Here is a 23,943-nt window from a genome sequence, read left to right as displayed (position 1 = left end):
GCACAGGTGAAAACAGCCCTTTCAAAAGACAAAAACACAGCATCAGTGGACCAGATGGTGTCCCAGGCTGCATTTTGCATGAACTACAGAACAAACTAACCCCCCACCTAAACATGCTGTTCAACCTCAGCATCTCCACAGGCTACTTGCCCATAGTATGGTACACAGCAATGGTTATTCCACTCCACAAAAGAGGGGCCACAACTGACGCTGGTAACTATTGCCCCATATGCCTGACTAGCCTGGTCTGCAAGGCTATAGAGTGCATCATCATGGAACTCATTAACAAAGACATTGGAAACCTCCAAACACTTGACCTGACCCAGTTCGACTTTGTTAAGGGCAGATCATGCCTACTAAACCTGGTTGACTTCTTTAAGACAGTCACCAAGGCCATAGATGAGGGAAAGGTGGTTCACACAGCCTACCTTGATCTTGCCAAGGCGTTCAACACCATTCCTCTCTCAGGTATTATAGAAAAACTCACCAGCCTGAACATAAACCCCTACGTCACAAGATAGGTTGCCAACTGGCTCAGACAGAACTCACATGGTAAGAATAGCGGGCTCCAGGTCCGACTCTAAACCAGTCACAAGTGGTGTCCCACAAGGCTTGGTCCTGGGACCCCTACTGTACAGCATATACTTCTCAGAAGTACAGGCAAACACAGGAGGACTATGGCTAACCAAGTTCGCTGATGACTTCAAACTGGGAGCCATAATTGACTCTCCGGCTGACACAGACATCCATCGAAAAGGCCTTACTGAGGCGGACACCTGGTGTCAAAGTCATGGCCTCAAGCTAAATGCCAAAAAATGCATAGTCATCCCGTTTGGGAAAAACAAAACACCCAGGAATTACCACATAGGCAGCAGCCCCCTTAATACAGAAGAGGTAATAAGAGATCTGGGGACCCAGGTAGATAGTAATCTCTACTTTGACAATCATATTGCCAAAGTAGTTAGGAAATCCTTCTATGTGGCCCATCTAATTACTAAGGGGTTCGCATCTAGAAATAAAGAGGTTATAGTGCCCCTCTACTCGTCACTCATCAGACCCATCATAGAGTACAATGCCCCATTTGGGATGTACCTCACAAGACACTTCCAGCAGCTGGAAAGACCACAAAAGCACCTCACCAAGAGGATTACTGGCCTCAAACATATGTCCTATGCAGCCCGACTGAAAAAACTCTAGCTGTACTCAGTGGCATATCGTTTACTCTGAGGTGATCTCTGCCTGACTTACAAAGCCATGTCCAACTCAGAATTGATGGACATGCTCCACCTAAAGAAATCCATGTCACTGTGAGCCACGTGCTCTAGTGAGCTAAACCTCGCCACAACAATAAATAGAACATGCTGGAGGGATAGATTCCTGTCACAGAGACTCCCCATGCTTTGGAACAAAATTCCTAACAACATTAGGCAGAGCCCCTCACTAACACTCTTCAAGAGAAGCCTTGACGAGTGGATGGGTAATAGAAAATACACCCCTGAGATCACTTCATTGGCTCTGCTTGACAGAGGCTCAGTTAATTAATCAATGGGGCGGCGAAAGCTGACATACTCTGGCTAGGCATATAAATGCCCTCGGGAAAATAGCCTAGTACCTACCCATGAACCTATGAACACACATATATATATATATATATATATATATATATATATATATATATATATATATATGGGTCTACTTCATATGACTGAAAGCTCATATGATCGACAACCATTTGACTGACACCAAAACAATGAAAGCTCAAAACACCTAAAGCTCATATGATCAACACTCATAACATCGACACATGAAATCCAAAGCATTATGTCCTTTCCCCACTTTAGTGCGATCCTGGAGTAGAAATAAATAGTTAGGGGGGTGTAGGGGGCACAGCCCCCCACATATGTCATAAATTTTAAACATACATATGGATACTTTTAATGGCATTGACTATATTCATGTAAATAACGTGGGGAGCTACGCCCCCCAACCCCCCCAAAGTGGGGGGCTGTGCCCCCCCATCCCTAACTATTTATTCCTACTCCAGGGTCACGCTACAGTGGGGAAATGGCATAATGCTTTGGATTTCATGTGTCGATGTTATGAATGTCGATCATATGAGCTTTAGGTGTTTTGAACTTTCAGTGTTTTGGTGTCAGTGTTATGGTTGTCGATCATATGAGCTGTCGATCATATGAAGTAGACTCATATATATATATATATATATATATATATATATATATATGTATATATATATATATATATATATATATATATATATATATATATATATATATATATATATATATATATACATATATAGTCCATTGGAGTAAGACTGTTTGCTGCTTCAAAAGCCTGGCTCATTCTGAGTTGTTGTGACCCCCCCTTTCCATTTTCTGTCATATGTGCATTTTTTGTTTATTTATTTAGTAAGTAACCCTTGTTTTGCACTGTGCAAACATTTGTTGATGTGCTGAGCGTTGTTGTATTGTTTTACTCCTGCTTCAGTCTATGACAACTACTGCTGTGTTTTAGTTCCATTCTCATTACGTGTGTCACATTCCTTTCCCCTGTGTTATTCTGTCAGTTCTCTGATGTCCCATACACATCTTTGCTGCCTCTGCTACCTGGATTGCTATGTTTCTGATTGTTGCTGCACTTATCTGCTTCAATCCTTTGCAGAATGCTTTCTATCAGCATTCTTCCACTGATTTATATATTTGTGGATGTTTGGGGTTTCTCAAAAGGCAGATAATGTGGTGTTTGTTTGTACCGTTCTGCACAAATGTCTCCAAATCCATCGCTACAATTTTACATTGTGTCAATTTTTAAGTAAATGGACACAGAGGTACCTTAAAGTAGCAAAGAGTTGAAGTACTTGCCATAAGGATAAAGCATCAGGCTAAAGAGTTAACAAATACTTGCCTTTCTATTCTTCCCTCTTTATGACCACCTGTATGTAAACAGACTTGTATAATTTATGTTATGGCCATGCTAAATTATTTACAAACCATCTGAAGGTAATACATATGTTGATTTGCCCAATGTTTCCAGTGCCATATTTATTGTGCTCTTTTTAGTTGCTGAACTAATGTAATTCATTATTAATTAGTGTTAATTTCTGTATATCGGTATGTGTTTTGCTTTATTAATATGTATTATTATCATTAATACTAAATATTTAAATAAAAAATTATGTTAGAAAAAAGGCATAAACAGGTTAAAACTACTGCAATGCAGTAAATGTACTCATAGGTATGAAGTCCAACTTGGTAGACATGAGCAACTGCTGGCACTTTCTAGAAATTGCATTAGTAATAAAGTACTAAATGGTAAACCCAGAATGGAGACTAACAGTAAGAAAAATAAAATAAAATAAAATAAAAATAAAATATAAGGGAAAATGAAAGATGAAAAAATGTGTGTGTTGCTTTTCTCTGAGGGACAATTCATATAGAGATACGTTGTTGACATTCTCTCAATTGACCCACTCATTAACGGTACAAAGATGTTGGGTTTCACTTGCCTGATGGTTATCAAGGATTTGGGGGAACAGTTTTCTATGCATGACTGTCCCCCATTCCCTGTGCTACTACAGTATTATAATTAGTATGTATAAGTTGCAAGGGGTTTGGGGATACAGGGGAAATACTTTTTTTTTTTTTAATAAAATAAACCATGTTGATTTTTAGCTCACAACCCAAGCTTCAATCTAATACCAGATGATGAGACAAGCAGTGGTCTTGTTGTTGGGAAACCTGTTGTTTCTGAAAGCTAAATTGGTACACAGTAATATACTCAGAATATACAAGTTCTCTGATCTGCTCTCATGAAATGTCTTACCTTGTGCTGTTGTCTGCAACATCATCATATACTTCTGGTTCCGATTCGCCATGTACTTGCGAACCTTTGATAGAAATTCGCTGCTGGTTTCTTTTAAGTGAATTGTAATCAATATCTACACATGTTGTTTTAATGTAGCCATCTAAAAGAAATTAGAATTAGGCTTTAAATATCACAGTCCATATGGTATTTACTCTCCAGTTAACTTGCAGCTGCTATACAATGCATTTAATACATTTTGATAATATAAATTTTGATGGTAAGGTAGTGGGTTTTAGTTATGTGTATCTCTCATTATCAGGTTCTTGCAGACATAAATGTTGGTCTGTTCTTGGATGAAGCAGTGCAGCTATTAGTCTTGTGCTAAGGATACATGATGTTTATGCTTTATATTTTTTGTGATATAAAAAATGAGACGACAATAAATCATTTCAAAACTTTTCTCACCTTTAATGTGACCTATAACCTGTACAATTCAATTGCAAAACAAACAAATCTGTTAGGGAAAAAATGTAAAACAAAAAACATACAATAATGGGTGATTTCAACTACCCCACCATTAATTGGGAAAACTACTCATGTACCAACTCTTTTGCTCACCGTTTTCTAGAATTCATCAATTCCAATGCCTTGCATCAACTTATCCACACCCCCACCAGGGGCAGCAATATCCTAGACCTGGTCATCACCAACATTGGCGACCGGTGTTCCACACCAGAGGTCAATTCCTCATTAGTCAGATCTGACCACAAGCTAATCACCCTAGACATCCACATCCCGCTCCCACCTCCCATTAGGAAAACAACCGTAAAAAATTTCTCTAAAGCCAACTTCACGCTTCTTAAGACAGAAGTGGCAAACTTCACGACTCCCATGCAGATGGACAATAGAGAAACGACTGCTGAATCCTACACAAATGCACTTTATAAGCACTTACATGAGTGCATGGATCATGCTATCCCTAACAGAACCAAGATGCTATCCTCCAAAAAAAGGAAGCCAATCTGGTTGTCTTCTGCCATAAACAAACTTTACAACAGAAGAAACAAACTGTTGCAAAAAAGTGTAAAATTCCATGATTGGAGGAACTCCCTGGTCAGCCTCAGTAAGAAGCTGAGATCCCTCATAAAATCCTCCAAAGCTAGTTATGAAAACAAAAATCGCTACTGATTCTAAAGACAACCACAAAGCATTCTATAGCTATGTCAAGAATCTCAATGGCAACACTCAGATCTGCTCTGAGTTACAGCACAATGACACTAAATATACAGAACCAAATGATATTGCCAACATCCTGGCAGATAGGTTCAGTGCTAACTTTACCCCCCCCCCCTCACCCCCTAAAGGGGCCATCTCTATACCGGAAGAATGCAAAGTTCCTGTAATCACGGCTGCACAGGTAAAAACCTCACTCTCTAAAGCCAAGAACACAGCATCCATGGGACCTGACAACATCCCAGACTGCTTTCTACATGAACTACAGAATGAACTGGCACCCCACCTAAGTACCATGTTCAATCATAGCCTCACCTCAGGCTTTGTGCCCATTAAATGGCACACGGTGATGGTTATCCCACTCCACAAAGGGGGAGCCATGACACACCCCAGGAACTACCGCCCCATTAGCCTGACAAGCCTGGTCTGCAAGGCCATGGAACGTATCATCATGGAACTCATAAACAAAGACATTGGAGATCTCCAAACTCTGGACCCCACACAGTTCGGGTTTGTAAAAGGCAGATCATGTATCCTAAACCTGATAGACTTCTTTGAAGGAGTCACCAAAGCCATAGATGAGGGTAAGGTGGTTCACACAGCCTATCTAGATCTCGCCAAGGCATTCAACACCATCCCCCACTCTGGAATTATAGATAAACTCGCTAAACTAGGTATAAATCCCTATGTCACAAGATGGGTTGCCAACTGGCTTACTGACAGAACCCACACTGTGAAAGTAGCAGACTCCAAATCAGACTTCAGACCAATGACAAGTGGAGTACCACAGGGTTCAGTCCTGGGTTCTCTCCTGTTTGGTATCTACTTCTCTGAAGTACAGGCTAACACAGAAGGTCTTTGACTAACTAAGTTCGCAGATGACTGCAAACTAGGAGCCATAATCGAAACTCCTAACAATGTGGACATCCTACAAAAGGGCCTCACTGAGACAGATGCCTGGTGTCAAAGCCATGGTCTCAAGCTCAATGCCAAAAAGTGCATTGTCACCCCCTTTGGTAAAAACTCTGTACCCATGAACTACCACATAGGCGGTAGTCTACTTAACACCGAAAGTGTGATAAGAGACCTTGGGACACAGGTGGACAGTAGTCTCTCCTTTGATAATCACATCACTACAGTGGTCAGGAAATCCTTCTATGTGGCACACCTCATCACAAAAGGTTTCTCATTCAGAAAAAAAGAGGTCATTGTTCCCCTCTACTCATCACTCATTAGACCCATTATAGAGTACAACGCCCCTTTTGGTATGTACCTCACAAGACATCTACAACAACTGGAAAGGCCGCAGAAATACCTCACAAAGTGGATTACTAGCCTCAAACAGATGCCCTATGCAGACCATCTCAAAAAACTCCAGCTTTACTCCGTCGCATATCGCCTACTCAGAGGTGATCTCTGCCTAACACACAAAGCTATGTCAAACCCTGAGCTGTTGGACATGCTCCACTTAAAGAAATCCCAATCCCTCCAAGCTACATGCTCTAGGGACCTAAACCATGTCACCACAATAAACAGAACATGCTGGAGGGATAGATTCATGTCCCAGAGACTTCCCATACTCTGGAACAGACTACCTATCTATATCAAACAGAGTTCCTCATTAGCACTCTTCAAGAAAAATCTTGATGATTGGATGGGTAATAGGAAATTCACCCTGGGGATCACTTCTGTGGCTCTGCTTGACAGGGGCACAGGAAAATAATTTTCTTGGGTGGCGAAAGCCAGGGTACCTTTTTGGCTAGTCTTGTATAGGCCCTAGGGCCAATAGCCTAGTACCTACCTATGAACCTATGAATAAGCTGGATGCATAAGTGTGCACACCCTTAAACTAATACTTTGTTGAGCACCTTTTGATTTAATTACAGCATTCAGTCTTTTTGGGTACACACCTACCATCAGTTAAAGAGACTCTGAACCCAAAATAAAGTTCAGCTGTCCTAGTAGAATTTTCTTGACATTTACTCAGTTGCCTGCTACAGCAAAAGCCATGATTGGCAGAGATCAAGGGGATTTCATTTTTGAAAGGTATGAGTGAGGAGAAGGGTAGAAATAATATCCACAGCATTGGCTATACCATGGAACACAGTGAAGACAGTCATCAAAAAGTGGAGAAAATATGGGACAACAGTGACTTTGCAAAGGACTGGACATACCTCCAAAAGTGATGAAATGACAAGACAAAAACTGGTCAGGGAGGCTGCCAAGAGACCTACAGCAACATTGAAGAAACTGCAGGAATTTCTGGCAAGTACTGATTATGTACTATATGTGACAAAAATCTTCCATATTCTCCATATATCTGGACTATGGGGTAGTGTTGCAAGACGGAAGTCTTTTCTTACACAGAAAAACACCCAGGCCTGGCTAAAATTTGCAAAACAATATATCAAATCTCCCAAAAGCATGTGGGAAAATATGTTATGGTTTGATGAAACCAAGGTTGAATTTTGGCAACAATTCAAAAAGGTACATTTGGCTCAAAAACAACACTTTGCATCATCAAAAGAACACCATCCCCACAGTGAAGCATTGTGGTGGCAGTATCATGCTTTGGGGTTGCTTTTCTTCAGCTGGAACTGGGGCTTTAGTCAAGGTGGAGGGAATTATGAACAGTTCCAAATACCAGTCACTTTTGGCCCAAAACCTTTAGGTGTTTGCTAGAAAGCTGAAGATGAAGAGGAATTTCAAATTTCAACACGACAATGACCCCAAGCATGCATACAAATCAACAAAAGAATGGCTTCACTAGAAGAAAATTAAAGTTTTGGAATGGCCCAGCCAGAGCCCAGATCTAAATCCAATAGAAAATCTGTGAGGTGACCTGAGGAGGGCCGTGCACAAGAGATGCCCTCGCAATCTGACAGATTTGGAGTGATTTTGCAAGGAAGAGCGGGCAAATGTTGCTAAGTCAAGATGTACCATGCTGATAGACTCCTACCCAAGAAGACTGAATGCTATAATTAAATCAAAAGTTGCTTCAACAAAGTATTAGTTTAAGGGTGTGCACACTTATGCAACCAGCTTATTGTACATTTTTTATTTTTTATATTTTTTCCCCTAACAGATTTGTTTTTCAATTGAATTGTACAGGTGTGTGTGTGTGTGTGTGTGTGTGTATATATATATATATATATATATATATATATATATATATATATATATATATATATGTATATATATATGGGTCTACTTTGACCCAATGGAATAGCACTTCAGCGAAACTCAGTTTTGCTAGTCCAGTTTCACCAAAGTGCATTTCACTGGAAATACACTTTTGTGAAACTACAGATCACCAAAGCATTAAAACAAACAAAAAAAACCCCAAACAAATACACTACAGTAAATTATGCAGGGGGGAAAGCCCCCTGCACCCCCATGTGGGTGGCTTCGCACCCCACATTCCTGCTACTAATATATACTAACGCCAAGATCACACTACAGTGGAGAAAAGCCAAAATTCCCTTAGCCCCACTGTACCGCAATCTCCAGCGACAATCTCAGTGAACTGTAGTTTTGCGAAAGTGCATTTCCAGAGAAAAGCACTTTCGTGAAACTGGACTAGCAAAACAGAGTTTTGCTGAAGTGTTATTTCAATGGGTCAAAGTAGACCCATATATGTGAATATATATATATATATATATATATATATATATATATATATATATATATAAAATACATATATGTCTATATATATATATATATATATATATATATATATATATATGGAGACAGAAGGGATATGGGAAGGTGATAAGTAAAGAGGAAGAGGAAAGGTGTGGAAGAGTAGACAATGGGGGCACATAAACAAAACTAAGCAGATAAATAGGAGTGGATGTGTATAAACAACAAGAAGGGGAGACTTGTGCTTGACAGAGGCAAACAGCGATGCAAATGTTAATAGGAAAGAGTAGACAAGTACAAGGAGTGTGTTATGGCAAAGTAGGATGGAAGTACACCTGTCTGGGGATAGGTTAGGGTATGAGTAATATGCTGGATGATACCCAGCCCAGGGGATGTCAGTGTGAACTATTGGATGGCTGCTCTGAAGTGCTCTTGCAATAAATTTTATACTGGAGAAACAAAAAGAGCATTCAAAACTAGATTATTAGAACATGTTAGGGACATAGTTGATAGGCAAGGCTCAAAAGACAAACCCACCTCCATAGGTATCACAAGGGATAAGAAACTAAGAGTAATGCTACTCAACGCCAGAAGTCTAAACCTCAAGATGCACACACTCGAAACTCTCCTTAGCATGGAGAACATCGATATCTGTGCAGTAACAGAAACCCGGTTCAAGGCTCTCGAGAGCACCCCAGCACTACCAGGTTATACCCAGCCCCTCAAAAATAAAAGAAAGAAAAATGAAAAATAAAAAAATATTTTTAAAATTTCTGTGCACTTTTACAGTGCACAGACCGACTGCAAGAGGAGCAGCAGGGACTCGGGACAGAGCCTTAGGGATCTCGTCGGCAAGGAGCATTGGGATCTCGCGGGAAGGATGTATGTACGGATGTTAAACTCTGGATGTATTCATTCAGGTAAGGTGCCTTTCAATTTACAATGTTTATTTTTATTGAGTTTGTGCTTTTTATTTGTGTATGGTGCTTTTTCATTGTGTGTGTGTGTGTGTGAAAATGCCCCAGGTGCTTATGGTGGTGTGGTAGGGAATGCCTCAGGCTTGAACCCTGTACCCTGTATGCAGGTGTTAAAGACTTGAGTTCCCTACCCACCACCATTTGTAAAAAAATTTCAGATTTTTACCTCATATTCGATCTGATCTGTTCCTCATAATATCTGTGGTTTGTAAATGTTGCAATGCTTGATATTTGATGGTGTAGTAGTAGCATTGTTGCCTCACAGCTGCAGGTTCTTGGGTTTGATTCTTGGCTGGGGTTCCTTCTTTGTGGGGTCTGTATCTTCTCCCTGTGTTTGTGTGGGTTTGCTTTTGTGCCCTCCCATGTTACAAAGACATGTCTGCATTATTTCTTCCTGGGCCTCTGCTGAAAATTTGTTTATTTGTTCCAAGTCAGACTGTCCTGATTAAAAATGTTAAATAAAATTGATAGGCATTTGAATTTCAGACTTAAGGGTTTCTGAATGTTTAATTCCTTGTATTTGATGGTGCAGTGGTAGTATTGTTGCCTCACAGCTATAGGTTTTCTGGTTTGATTCTTGGTTGGGGTGGCTTCTGTGTGGAGTCTGCATCTCCTGCCTGTGTTTGTGTGGATTTGCTCTGGTGCCCTGCCATTTTACAAAGATGTGTCTGCAGTTTTAATCCCTCTTGAAAATTGTTTTGTTCTGTCCGCAGTAAAATTGACAGGCATTTGAATTTCAGACTTCAGGTTTCTGAATGTTTAACTCCTTGTATAATTGATGGTGCAGTGATAGTATTGTTACCTCACAACTATAGCTTTTCTGGTTTGATTCTTGGTTGGGGTGGCTTCTGTCTGCATCTCCTCCCTGTATTTGTGTGGATTTGCTCTGGTGCCCTGCCATTTTACAAAGCAGTATTAATCCCTGCATCTCTGCTGAAAATTGTTTTTGTTCTGTCTAAAATTGACAGGCATTTGAATTTCAGACTTCAGGTTTCTGAATGTTTAATTCCTTGCAGATTTGATGGTGCAGTGGTAGTATTGTTGCCTCACAGCTATAGGTTTTCTGGTTTGATTCTTGGTTGGGGTGGCTTCTGTGTGGAGTCTGCATCTCCTCCATGTGTTTGTGTGGATTTGCTCTGGTGCCCTGCCATTTTACAAAGACGTGTCTGCAGTTTTAATCCCTGCTGAAAATTGGTTTTGTTCTGTCTAAAATTGACAGGCATTTGAATTTCAGACTTCAGGTTTCTGAATGTTTAATTCCTTGCATAATTGATGGTGCGGTGGTAGTATTGTTGCCTCACAGCTATAGGTTTTCTGGTTTGATTCTTGGTTGGGGTGGCTTCTGTTTGGAGTCTGCATCTCCTGCCTGTGTTTGTGTGGATTTGCTCTGGTGCCCTGCCATTTTACAAAGATGTGTCTGCAGTTTTAATCCCTCTGCTGAAAATTGTTTTGTTCTGTCCGCAGAAAAATTGACAGGCATTTGAATTTCAGACTTCAGGTTTCTGAATGTTTAATTCCTTGTATAATTGATGGTGCAGTGATAGTATTGTTACCTCACAACTATAGGTTTTCTGGTTTGATTCTTGGTTGGGGTGGCTTCTGTCTGCATCTCCTCCCTGTATTTGTGTGGATTTGCTCTGGTGCCCTGCCATTTTGCAAAGACGTGTCTGCAGTATTAATCCCTGCATCTCTGCTGAAAATTGTTTTTGTTCTGTCAGTAAAATTGACAGGCATTTGAATTTCAGACTTCAGGTTTCTGAATGTTTAATTCCTTGCAGATTTGATGGTGCAGTGGTAGTATTGTTGCCTCACAGCTATAGGTTTTCTGGTTTGATTCTTGGTTGGGGTGGCTTCTGTGTGGAGTCTGCATCTCCTCCATGTGTTTGTGTGGATTTGCTCTGGTGCCCTGCCATTTTACAAAGACGTGTCTGCAGTTTTAATCCCTGCTGAAAATTGGTTTTGTTCTGTCCGCAGTAAAATTGACAGGCATTTGAATTTCAGACTTCAGGTTTCTGAATGTTTAATTCCTTGCATAATTGATGGTGTGGTGGTAGTATTGTTGCCTCGCAGCTATAGGTTTTCTGGTTTGATTCTTGGTTGGGGTGGCTTCTGTTTGGAGTCTGCATCTCCTGCCTGTGTTTGTGTGGATTTGCTCTGATGCCCTGCCATTTTACAAAGACGTGTCTGCAGTATTAATCCCTCTGCTGAAAATTGTTTTGTTCTGTCCGTAGTAGAATTGACCGCATTTGAATTTCAAACTTCATGTTCTTCAGAATACATAGTAGCACAACCTTTTTTCTAGCAATTTTCTAAGTTTATAAGATGAATATTTTAAATTTGTCCCTATTTTTGGGACTGTATTCCCATTATTGGCTTCGGCCCAGGTTTTTGTGCTAAGGTTGACAGCTATGGCAAGAACTGAATTCACTGAATATGGACTGTAGAATTGTGCATATTTACTGATAATGGTGGACTGTAGAATTGTGCATATTTACTAATAATGGTGGACTGTGGAATTGTGCATATTTACTAATAATGGTGGACTGTAGAATTGTGTATATTTACTAATAATGGTGGACTGTGGAAGTCTGAGTAGACTTTTTTTATGATAAATGTTCTCAACTGGGCAGTTTTGCCATTATGGGTGCATATGTTTTGTTTCATTGCTTACTGGAAAAATGTTCAAAACAAATTTAAAACACCCTCTAACAAGTGTACTGTATTGTACAAGGAATATAATTTTAGTACAATGAGGAAGGTGTATCAAAGAGCACATGTATGTTTCATATGCAAGGGCCTATGATTGAAAACAGCCCAAAATTAATCTTTATCTGCCACTGGCAAAATGTATTTTCTTTGAATGTGGGTTTCAATGCTGTTTCAATGAATGTGAGTTTCAAGGGCAGAGAAGTTTTAATGCTAAGTTTTCATTGTGAGACTGCATTGCTTTGTTTAACAGATTACTTAATGTTTGTGCTGTAAAATACAAAATAAAACTTTCAAATGAAGTCCAATCATTGAAGTAAAGCAGTATGCACATTAGTGTTTATGGTAAATGGAGTGAAATAGCCAAGTAATGGTTAATTGGAATGGCTGCAGAGGCTCCAGTTCAACCATTATTTTGTCGGGGGGGGAAGGGCAGCAAACTCAGACAGGCCCAGCTGAACTATACCTCCCAACTGTCCAGATTTTCAAAGAATGAATAGATTTTTGCTTCTTATTTTTGGTTTGTTGTTCATAAAATTTGTAGTTTTAATTCCTAAATGATTTGCCAGAAGTCACTAAATAATAAGTTTCAGACTTCATAACCTTCATAAAAATGCATGTTAAAGTAAGAGCCGTTCTATCAACTATCTCAATTTATACAAGAGCAATTTCTAGTACTGTTTATATGTGCCCCAATATATTTGGCCTTGTTCAGATTTACTGCATTAACAGGTTGAGAGGTACATGCAAATAAATTGCTTTATAGAATTAGGCATAGCCAACCTCTCAACTGTCCCCAATTTTTGGCTCAAAATGTTGCTCTTCCCCTAATAATCCCTCCAAAAATAGCAATTTTGGAAGAAAACATGGAGGGTTTACAATTAAGAAATAACTGTAATAATCAAAGTTATAGATTACTTGAAATGCATGTAGATTCTTTTATTTTGTCAGCTGCTCAAGGTAGCAGTACTAATATTAAAGTGTCCCTTCTTTGACAGGTAGAAGCTGTATTGTGTGTCTATTTTATATTTTGCATCACATTTTTGGTCCATTTTTCATAAAATTGTGTTTTTGGCAAATTAGTGACAAATCACTAAAGACTGAAGTTAGAAAATGACAGACATTTGAGTTTCAGATTTTATACCCTTCAGAAAATTCATACTAATGCAAGACCTATTCTATTATCTTTCTAAGTTTATTAGAGCAATATTTAAAAATTGTCCTTCTTGTTGTGCCTTTGTCCCACTTCTGTGTATGGCTTTGTCCAGATTTCTTGCTCTTGAAGTTGAGAGGTATGACAAATGTGTCAGGGCCATCACAGTCAGCCAGAGAGATTTCAAATTGTGACATGCTTGTTGCACTCCCCATGTAGTGACTCTGGATGTGTCCAAGCAAGGCAAGGAGTAGTTGTATCTACCTTGGATGGGGAGGACACACTGCATAAGTACTACAGTGGCTTTTCATCTGTCCTTGATTTTGCAGAATGGTCTGGTTTCTGTCATATTTTTGTACTGTTGATTTATGCTTATTACTCAAAGTGCCTGTTGCTCTGTGTTTAAGTAGCAATGCTTTAATGACCATAAGGTAAGCTTGTCTGACATCAAGATGCAAGTAAGCTTTAATAAGCATACTGTTAAAGAATTGCCAACATTGAAAGCCTTTCTGTTGTTGCCATGCAGAGAATACTTGACTAGATAATGTATAAGCCTTGGGTATTAAAGGACAGGATTCCATTATTTTAAAAAGCTCATTACACTTGTTGGAGACTTCCAGTCATCTCTACAGGCTTTACCCGTAAACTAAACAGAATGCCAATCATGTGTGGTCCATAACCTGTACAGTAATCCTTTAAGCAATGTATCTTGAGCTTGTTTCTTGTTTGCTTTTCATTTTTACTTTTATCATGTTTTCCCCATGAAACGTTGTCAGGCAGCAGGTCTTTTTGGATAAGAAACATTTTACAAGTGGGGGCATCACATAGATTTCTACTTTCAGCATGTTGCTTGGTACTTTAATAAAGCTGAATATATTATAATTAGAACTGCAGTGCAAGGAGAAGTAGTTTGAGTTGAGTGCTTCTGGTTTTTCTTATACTTGATTTTGACTGGCATTCCAGTAATGTATTTAAAAAGTAATTTATTTTTCATGCCTCACAACCTTTTGTTTTCATCTAGATATTAAGTAAGCTGTCATGCAGCCAATGCATTGAAATATTTTTATTCTTCTACACTTATTTTTGTCTTGATTGGACTTTCATAATGATGGTTTGCCACCCAGGGCAGCGTATTTAATTAAAGTTAGTTTTTTTGTGGTTTTGTGCATAGCTCCTCCCCTTTATGGTTGACCACACCCCTTCCCTTTGACCCCGCCCATTCAGCGTCTCCTGCAGCCCCCCTGTGATTTGAAGTCACCAGCCGCCACTGGTTATACCTCATACCATGCTTTTCGGCCCCAAAACTTGGACCGAACCACAAAAGGAGGGGGAGTATCAATATTCGTCAAAGATACCCACACCTCCAGGTTGGTGGCACAGCACGAAGCATCAGAGACTATCCATGTGCAACTAACAGTGGGTAAAACTGTCTTCCAGTTTATAGCCTGCTACAGACCACCCTGCCAAACCCAGGAATCCCACTTGGCCTTCCTGAGAACACTGGAAAATATGAAGGTCTCTCCAAACACCATTATATTGGGTGACTTCAACTACCCAACCATAGACTGGGAGCATTACTCTAGCTCCAACACCCTAGCCCAAAGGTTCCTAGAATTTATAAACTCAAATGCTATGGAACAACTTGTTACCACTCCCACAAGAGGGGAAAACATACTGGACCTGATCATCACCAACATGGGGACTCTATGCTCCAGACCAGAAGTGTATCCCTCACTGGTAAGATCAGACCATAAACTAATCTCACTGGATATTCACATCCCAACCCCACCCCATGCCCAGAAAACCACAGTGAAAAACTTCTCTAAAGCAAATTTCACACTCCTCAAAACCGAGGTGGAATCCTTCAAAGCCCCCGGGCCTGTGGATAATACGGCCCAGACCACAAAATCCTTTATAAACGCATTCTATGAACACCTTCAGGAATGCATGGATCATGCAGTCCCAAATAAAACCAAGACCCAATCCTCCAAAGGCAGACGTCCTGTCTGGTGGACCCCAGCCATAAACAAACTATACAATAGATGGAGGAAGCTACTACATGTCAGAGCAAAATCCCAAAAAGGGAAGGCATCTCTGATCAGTATTAGCAAAAAACTACGGGCACTCATAAAATCGTCTAAGGCCAGCTTCGAGAGAAAAATTGCACAGGACACTAAGGATAATCACAAGGCTTTCTTTAGTTATGTTAGGAACCTGGGTGGGAATTCCCAGATATGCTCAGAATTAGTCCAAAATGACAAAAAATACACCGAACCCACAGACATTGCCAACATCCTAGCTGACAGGTTCAGCGCAAACTTCTCCCCCCCCCTCCCCACCAAAAGGGCTAATATCTATCCCAGCAGAGTGCTGCCCCCGACATCTCAGATGCTCAGGTAAGAGCTGCCCTCTCCAAAGCAAGAAACTCAGCATCAATGGGACCAGACGGTGTCCCGGGCTGCGTCCTACATGAACTCCAAGAAGAGCTAAACCCAAACCTGAAACTACTGTTCAATCTCAGCCTTACCACAGGATATGTACCCAAAGAGTGGCGTACAGCAACAGTGGTCCCTCTCCACAAAGGTAGTGCCTCAACGGATCCTGGAAACTATCGCCCCATAAGTCTCACTAGCTTGGTCTGCAAAGCTATGGAAAGGATCATCATGGACCTTATAAATAAAGATATTGGGGACCTACAGACACTGGATCCTATCCAGTTCGGCTTTGTTAAGAGCAGATCCTGCCTCTTAAACCTGGTCGATTTCTTTGAAACAGTCACCAAGGCCATTGACAAGGGGAAGGTGGTCCACACAGCCTACCTGGACCTCGCAAAAGCCTTCGATACAATACCCCACTCGGGCATTATAGATAAGCTCGCCAGCTTAAATATAAACCCCTATGTCACTAGATGGGTTGCAAACTGGCTCAAGGACAGAACCCACATGGTTAGAATAGCTGGAGCCATGTCAGACTCCAAACCAGTTACAAGTGGCGTCCCACAAGGCTCAGTCTTGGGACCTCTCTTGTTTGGTATATATTTCTCGGAGGTACAGGCCAACATGGAAGGACTGTGGCTGACCAAGTTCGCAGATGACTGCAAACTGGGCGCCATAATAGACTCTCCAGCCGACACAAGCATCCTCCAAAAGGGCCTCATAGAAACAGACAACTGGTGCCAGAGCCATGGCCTCAAGCTAAACACCAAAAAGTGTATAGTCATCCCCTTTGGCAAAAACAAAGTGCCCACAAATTACCACATAGGTGGTAATCCATTAAGTACAGAAGAAGTAATTGGGGACCTGGGGACCCAAGTTGATAGCAATCTCTCATTTGACAACCACGTGGCCAAAGTGGTTAGAAAAACATTTTATATAGCCCACCTAATCATGAAGGGGTTTACATCTAGATCAGGGGAGGTCATCGTGCCTCTTTACTCATCCCTCATCAGGCCCATAATTGAGTACACTGCCCCTTTTGGGATGTACCTTACCAGACACCTGCAGCAACTGGAAAGACCCCAAAAGTACCTCACCAAGAGGATCAAGGGGCTCAAACAGATGCCGTATGCTGCCCGGTTAAAGAACCTCTAGCTCTACTCAGTGGCATACCGCCCGCTCAGAGGCGATCTGTGCCTGACGTATAAAGCCATGTCCAACCCGGAATTAATGGACATGCTGCACCTCAGAAAATCCAAATCCCATCGAGCTACGCGCTCGAGGGACTTAAACCTCAGCACTGAAATAAATAGGACAGATTCATAACCCAGAGGCTCCCTTCACTCTGGAATAAAATCCCAGTCCAGGTTAGGCAGAGTCCCTCATTGACTCTCTTCAAGAGGAATCTTGATGAGTGGATGGGAGATCGTAGGTTTACCCCGGGTATCACTTCTGTGTCACTGTTAGACAGAGGCACAGTATACTAACCTCGAAAAAGGGCATAGCAAAATTAATTTAAAATGGGTGGCGAAAGCCATACATACTCTGGCTAGGCTTATAAATGCCCTAGGGCAGATAGCCTAGTATGAACCTATGAACCTATAAGAGGGAGGAAAGTGCAATAGCTCTGCACTTTAACAAATTTCATAATGGTAATGTCAATTATTTAAAAGGTACAATTTTGGAGAAAATTTATACATATGATAATGAAAATGAATTAAAAAATAAATTGCTTCTTAAAGAGTCTACTTATATTTTAAAGTTTGGTACATTGTCTCCTAAGAGGTTAAATAATGAAATTAATTGGAGGTTTTGCGTTTGATGTTCTATTGAAAGTGATTAATTTCTGTCTAATTGTATAATTAATCAATTGATAGGTGTATATAGGCAGGTAACTTTTTGTGAATGTTATACTCCTTGAAGGCTTGTGGAGCCGAGACGTCAGAGTGTGTCTTAAAATAAATTTGCTGTGGATTACTAGCTGGTGGTTCTATTCTCCTCTTTGCTGTTTTCAGTAGTGCGGTGTTACAGTTTGTCTCTCTCTCTACGTATGCCAAAAGACAAAAGGGATGTAGGTGAAGGTGATATACAGACAACAATGCAAAATATACTCCCACATGTATGTGCATGATAAGAAAAGCCAAGAAATGTGTCCACAACCTCATAACGATGCCACAACCCAACATACAACTGCATGATGGCAGAAGCTTGACATTGTGCCCGTGGTCTCACAGCTGCTCCTCAGTCAGCAGCACTACTATGGCACATAGACAAGCAACAGGCACAGCACAGATACAGTCCCCACAGTAGCTCACGTGGCATGTCCTGGTAGTTGTCAGAAGAAACAGCCGCTGCCAGGAAGACTGTTCTGAATGGCAGAATAAAAAGCAGTTTGAAATTCCAGTTTGAAAAACAGTAGCAATGCCAAATACTTGCTACACTAGTTAGGATGTGAGCAGTGCCAAATGCTTTTTATACCATTGAGATCATTCCTGTATAACCTCTGCTTTCTATTGATGGAGTTCTTCAGAGTGGTAGTGCTGCAGTGCTTCATACCATTGCCTGCACTGTCCATTGGTCCTGGGCATGCCAGTAGTCTCAATAAAATGTACAGTGAGGTCAAACCAATAATCCACCATCTGAAATGGCATCACATAGAGTTTCAGTAGTCATTCCCAGCGTGATTTTGCTGTCATTACTAAACCAGAAAGGTGATGTCCATGGATCATTAGCATTGTAAGTCATCACCACAAATGCCATGTAAAACAAAAGGGGGTCCTGTGACCCACACTGGAAATGTGAATTATTTATCTTGAGCAATGCATCCTAGTACCATCATAAAGCACAATATGCATACATGTGCAGGTAGCATGCATAAGTTCTTGTGCATAGTATATTTGGGATACGTGACAGAGCCTAGTTATGCATCAATGCCACTTGTAAGCTTTACCAGAATATAGCAATTCATAGGTTCATGGCTATATAGATTTATACTAGGCTAACAATTACCAGGGTCTTTACAAGTCTATCCATGCAACCCAAACCAGTTTTGTCCCAGAGTTCCTTGGACACCTATATGGTAGGGTAAGTTAGTAATGAGGTAGTAGAGTTATGTGGAGAGGATATGTTAGATGGAGACTAATTTACTTAATATTGACCTCTGTCCATCATAGACATGATGGGGTCCAGACTGGGGGCGGATTTACAATTTCCCATCCAATGATCAAGGTTTAGTTTGAATAGGGTCAGGGATTAACTCTGCTTCATATAGATGAGGAGCTTATTCAGCAGCACAGAAGTCCTTTGAGACACATAACAGTCTCTCCAGCATGTTATATTTATGTCACAGGCAAAGTGCAGGTTTTTAGATCTAGTGTTTCTGGTGCTATTTTGTTTTGCAGATGTTCAAGAGGCCCATCAGAGTTGGATCTGAGGATGCCTTATTTGCCAGGTATAGATCGCCTGTCAGTAACCTGTAGGAGACAAAATACAGAGCTAGGGCATTAAGGCAATCTATGTAGGACAGGGTATTCATACCCTAGATTCTCCTCATGAAGAACCTTTGAGGGCATTCCAGCTGTTGCAACTGCCTGGTTAGGTACATGCCAAAGGTGGCATTGTACTCAATGATGGGTCTGATTAGGGCTGAGTAGAGTATTACTATAAATTAGAAAAAAAGGGTGACCACACACTGTCAAAATGCAGTCAAAATGAATGAAGACAGCCAAAAAGATTTTGTAAGAAGCATACGCCCAGTTTATTGTGACAGTCAAATCAATCAAGTACTCTTGGTTATTTGGTACTATAAATTTCTTGGACCTGGATGCCATGCCCTTGCTTATGAGTTGGGTGACATAGAATGATTTTCTTACTATCTTGGCTAAGTGTGGTTTAAGGCCAGTTTACTGTCTACATATGTTTCCAGATCCCTAACTATTAGGTCAGCTCAAAGGGTTTTTTTATAGGTGGAGTAATTAGCCTGGGTATATGATTTCCCAAAGGGCACTACAATGCATTTCTTCATGTTGAATTTTAATCCATGGCTTTGACACCTGTGTTTTGTTTGTGTTACACCCTTTTGCAGGATGTTGATGTCAAGGGGGGACCTATGATAGCTCGCTTTACAGTTGTCAACAAACTTGGTAGCCAGAGGCCTTTGACATTAGCCTTGACTTCCAAAAAGTAGATGCCAAACAGGAGCAGGCCCAACACAGAGCCCTGGGACCAGTCTCTTGGTGGAGATGGTCTCACCGATCCTGACATCTTGGGTCAATCCAGTGAGTTAGGTAGGGATTTTATGCCTAGTTCTGAGAGTCTGTCAACATTACTTGAGTGGGGTATTGTATCAAATGCCTTGGCCAGTCCAGGGTAGGTGTTACGCACCATTTTTCTCCTCATTCATACCCTTGGTGACACTCTTGAAGAAGTCTGCTGTGATAAGGAGGCAAGAACTTCCTTTAAGAAAGCCTAGCTGGGATGGGTCCAGTATCTGTAGTTTGCCAATGTTCTTGTCATTGATCATTTACATGGTAATTTGTTCCATGGCTTTGCATATTAGACTTGTCAGACTGATGGCTCTGTTATTCCCAGGGTCAGATAGTGTTCCACCCTTCTGAAGAATGATGACCTTTGTGGCCCTCTGTTCCCCTGGTATGTAACCTGTTCTAAAGTTGTAGTTGAAGAGTCCCTCAAGTGGTCCTGCTGGGTCATGTTTTAGCTTATTTAGGAGACAACCAGGGATATTGTCAGGGCCCAGTGAAGCAGTGTTTTTGGCCTTAGTGAGCATCACAAAGACCCTGTCCCTGTTGATAGCTGGGTGGGATATGCTAGAAGGGATGTCACAGAAGGTGGTTGGGGGGAATGAGGGATGAAGTTAGAGGTAAATTTATCAGCCAGTAGATGTGCAATGTCACCCTGGTCAGTGAAGGTTGTGCCATTTACCACCAGTTCTGTAAACTGTTTGAGTGTTACCTTTAAGGTTCCTGACATAGCTGAAGAAGGCCTTGTGATTGTCCTTAGCCTTGGAGGCTATCCTGATCTTGTAATTAGTCTTGTTGTTTTTTTTTTTCGTTGAATCAGAGAGCTCTTGTCTCTATGATAATTGCTCTTTCTGATTTTGACCATGATTTGTTTCTTTAGTTACATACCCTCTTTAGGTAAGGATCCCACCAGTCAGCTTTACTTTTGGTGTTAGATCTGGTCTTTCTTCTGTTAGGTAATACAACCTCAATGCAGCCATTTACATGTTTGTACAGGGTTTCTATAAATAATTCTGCATAGGTAGTCATGTTCAGGTCTTGGGCGAGCTGTGAATTTTGAAAAACTGTTGCTTAATAGGATATAGTTTGCTTTAGACTACTTCGCGACTGTTAGATGTTTAGCTGGGTTTCCAGGGTGATTTTTATTTTGAGGGAGACAGCTTTGTGGTCTGAACTCACCGAAGAAGACATGACGCAGGGTAATTAAAGTCTCCCATGAACTGGGTATTCGGTTGGATGGTGAGTGCCTGTAGTAGGTCTAGATAAGAGTGGTGAGCTACATGGGTCATAGAGGGTGACCTGTAGCTGTCCAGGACATGGTAAGGAACCTTGTCTATGGAAACCTGGACATGGATAAACTCCAGGGCATCATTCTGTTTAACCAAACTGGAGTTGTATTTATTGCTAATGTTGATCAAGACACCTCCACTGTTAGTCCCTGTCTTTGCTGCTGGTGTTCTAAATGTGTGGAAGGTACTGTAACTTTACACTGCCAGAGTACATTCTGTGGCTTTAAAGCAAGTCTCAGTAACAGCAGATGTCTACATTCTCTAGAGTGAGGATAACTTGTAGAATGTGGAGTTTCTTGTTTGTTTAGGAACCCAGCACTGGCTGCTTTGAGTTTTTTTTTATTACCGTATTGGTAGTAAAACCATTTTGACATTGTCTAAAAAAGGCTCTAAGGGAGTGGATAAAGTTTTAGCCAATATCTGAAAACCAAGGGGGAGGCAGATGCAGCCAATCATTGGCAATGCAATGTGGTCTGTTAACCATGTCCTCCCATGCTGATAGATATTGGATTCCCCTGATGTGACACCAGAATCTAAGCTAATTATTAAAAACATTAATTTTCTTTTCATACTGTGGCATTATCCTTGGTGAAGTTAGAATGATACTTAATGCAAGGCAAGTACCTGTCTTAGACACATTCAGAGTGGTCCATAATGTCTCTTTTCATATAGTACATTGAGGTATGTCTCAGGTCAATTACACCCACATGGACTATAATAAAATTATATTGGTACCTGTGGTGCAGTGACTTCAGTGCATGCTTGATATTGCAGATCCTGGCTCCAGATAGGCAACTAACCATTATCTTTTCCTTGTCCATCCTGGTGAGCAGAATATCTGTATGTCATGTAATAGAATCCCCTATATTAAGAGTATGAGGTAAAGTGTTTGTTTGCCTTATGGACTTTAATCTTGGAGGATCATTGAGTGTAGGCTTATGTGGGGTGTTAGGCATTGCTTTTGATGTGTCCTTTAGTGATTGCTGTGGATAGGTGTTGCCATTTACTGGTTTAGGAGGTCTTTGAGGTTTTGAAATATTTCTCTTAAGTGCCTCGGTATAAGAAGGTCTATGTGTGTGGTGAGTGGTATGTGTAAAGGACGTAGTCCATGGCCCTTAACAACCTTGTTTGTAAGCAAAACTTTACCTCTAGGGAAGTTAAGTGTGTACATTTCTTTAAGGATTAAAAGATTGTCTGAGTACATGAGACAACTGCTACATTGTCTCAGGATGCCCATTTCTATGAAGTTGGCCACAGAAACATTAGGAAATTGCAAAGTTATGTTGGCAAAACTTGTATTAAGGTTTAGGGACTTGGTTTTACAGCGGTCACCTGAGTGGTTTATCAAGTTAAGGTTAGATGCTAAATGGTGCTAATATCTGATATTAGTGTTGTTTTGCAAACTAGCTGCCCCAAGCTTAGCTCCACCCAAATCCTTTCTGTGTTACAGATTAAAGTCCTAAATACTAGCTTTATAGGTTTTCTACTCTACAGGGTATTGCTTACTACCACTGTGTGGTGAACAGCTCCATGCAAGTGCACCTAATTTATAACAGACAGAAAAAGCTGAAAACTAACTCCAGTGCCCTCTGGCCAATGAAGGACTATAATTTGAACTAAATGGAGAGATTCCCAACTCAGAGAGACCAGGTAAACACCTTCTGCCACAAGATGGATGATCCTGGAACTTCTTAATGTAAAAGCACAGCAAAAGTATCTCTCAAGTGCAGATTAACACCAAACACCTAAGTCCCTAATAGCCCTTTAGCTGATGAAACAATCTAATTTAAGCCTCCCTGTGTGTTTCCCAAGTCAGACAGACCAGGCTATCTTAATACTGTCATTAGAACAGCAGTCACAGTCTTCTTAATGTAAAAACACACTTTGGTTAGCCAAAAGTGAAAATGTACCAACTAGCTACAACAAGCAGTTGTCATTTTAAGCCCCCTTGTAAGTTTCCCAACTCAGATAGACCAGGGTACCTTTCTGTTGCCACTATAATTACAGGTCCAGTCTTCTTAATGTACAAATACACTTTAGCTAGCCAAAAGTGAAAAGGTATCAGAAACAAATCTATCGACTAGCTGCAAGTAATTATGAGGTGATTCAAAGGCAGACAAGCCAAGAATGAGGAACACATACACTTTAAGGTAATTTCAGAGTACTCTAATGATCTAAGGGGAGGGTCTTTCTAGTTTCTTCTGTCAGTAACCATTAAAATGAGTAGAGAAGATAAGACTGGGAGGACCTTTTAGGGTGAAGTATACAGAATATGAGATTGGGAGGAGCTTCCAAGGCCATATATACAGTAAGGGTGGGCAACTTAAAAGCCTCCAAGTTTAAAAGCACAACAGGAAAACAGTGGTTGGGTGGGAAACAATTTCAGAAGAGAACTAGTGAAAATGCAATAAAATGAGGGGCCCC

The 23,943-nt window shown here is 40.7% G+C and overlaps 1 protein-coding gene across 1 annotated transcript in view; it reads right to left on the bottom strand.

Annotated features, from left to right (window-relative positions):
- The window catches only part of FYB1 (FYN binding protein 1), a 2,052,110-nt gene that overhangs the window by 340,546 nt on the left and 1,687,621 nt on the right, over nt 1-23,943 (bottom strand). Inside the window, exon 11 of the mRNA XM_044069852.1 lies at nt 3,844-3,985. Coding sequence (XP_043925787.1) covers nt 3,844-3,985 — 142 coding nt within the window. The remainder of the gene's footprint in view (nt 1-3,843; nt 3,986-23,943) is intronic.

This window comes from Protopterus annectens, chromosome 1.part0 (genome assembly GCF_019279795.1).
Source record: "Protopterus annectens isolate FY-2018-M chromosome 1.part0, PAN1.0, whole genome shotgun sequence".
NCBI lineage: Eukaryota > Metazoa > Chordata > Ceratodontiformes > Protopteridae > Protopterus > Protopterus annectens.
Note: the sequence above shows the minus strand (reverse complement) of the source record. Positions and strands in the feature narration are given on the sequence as shown.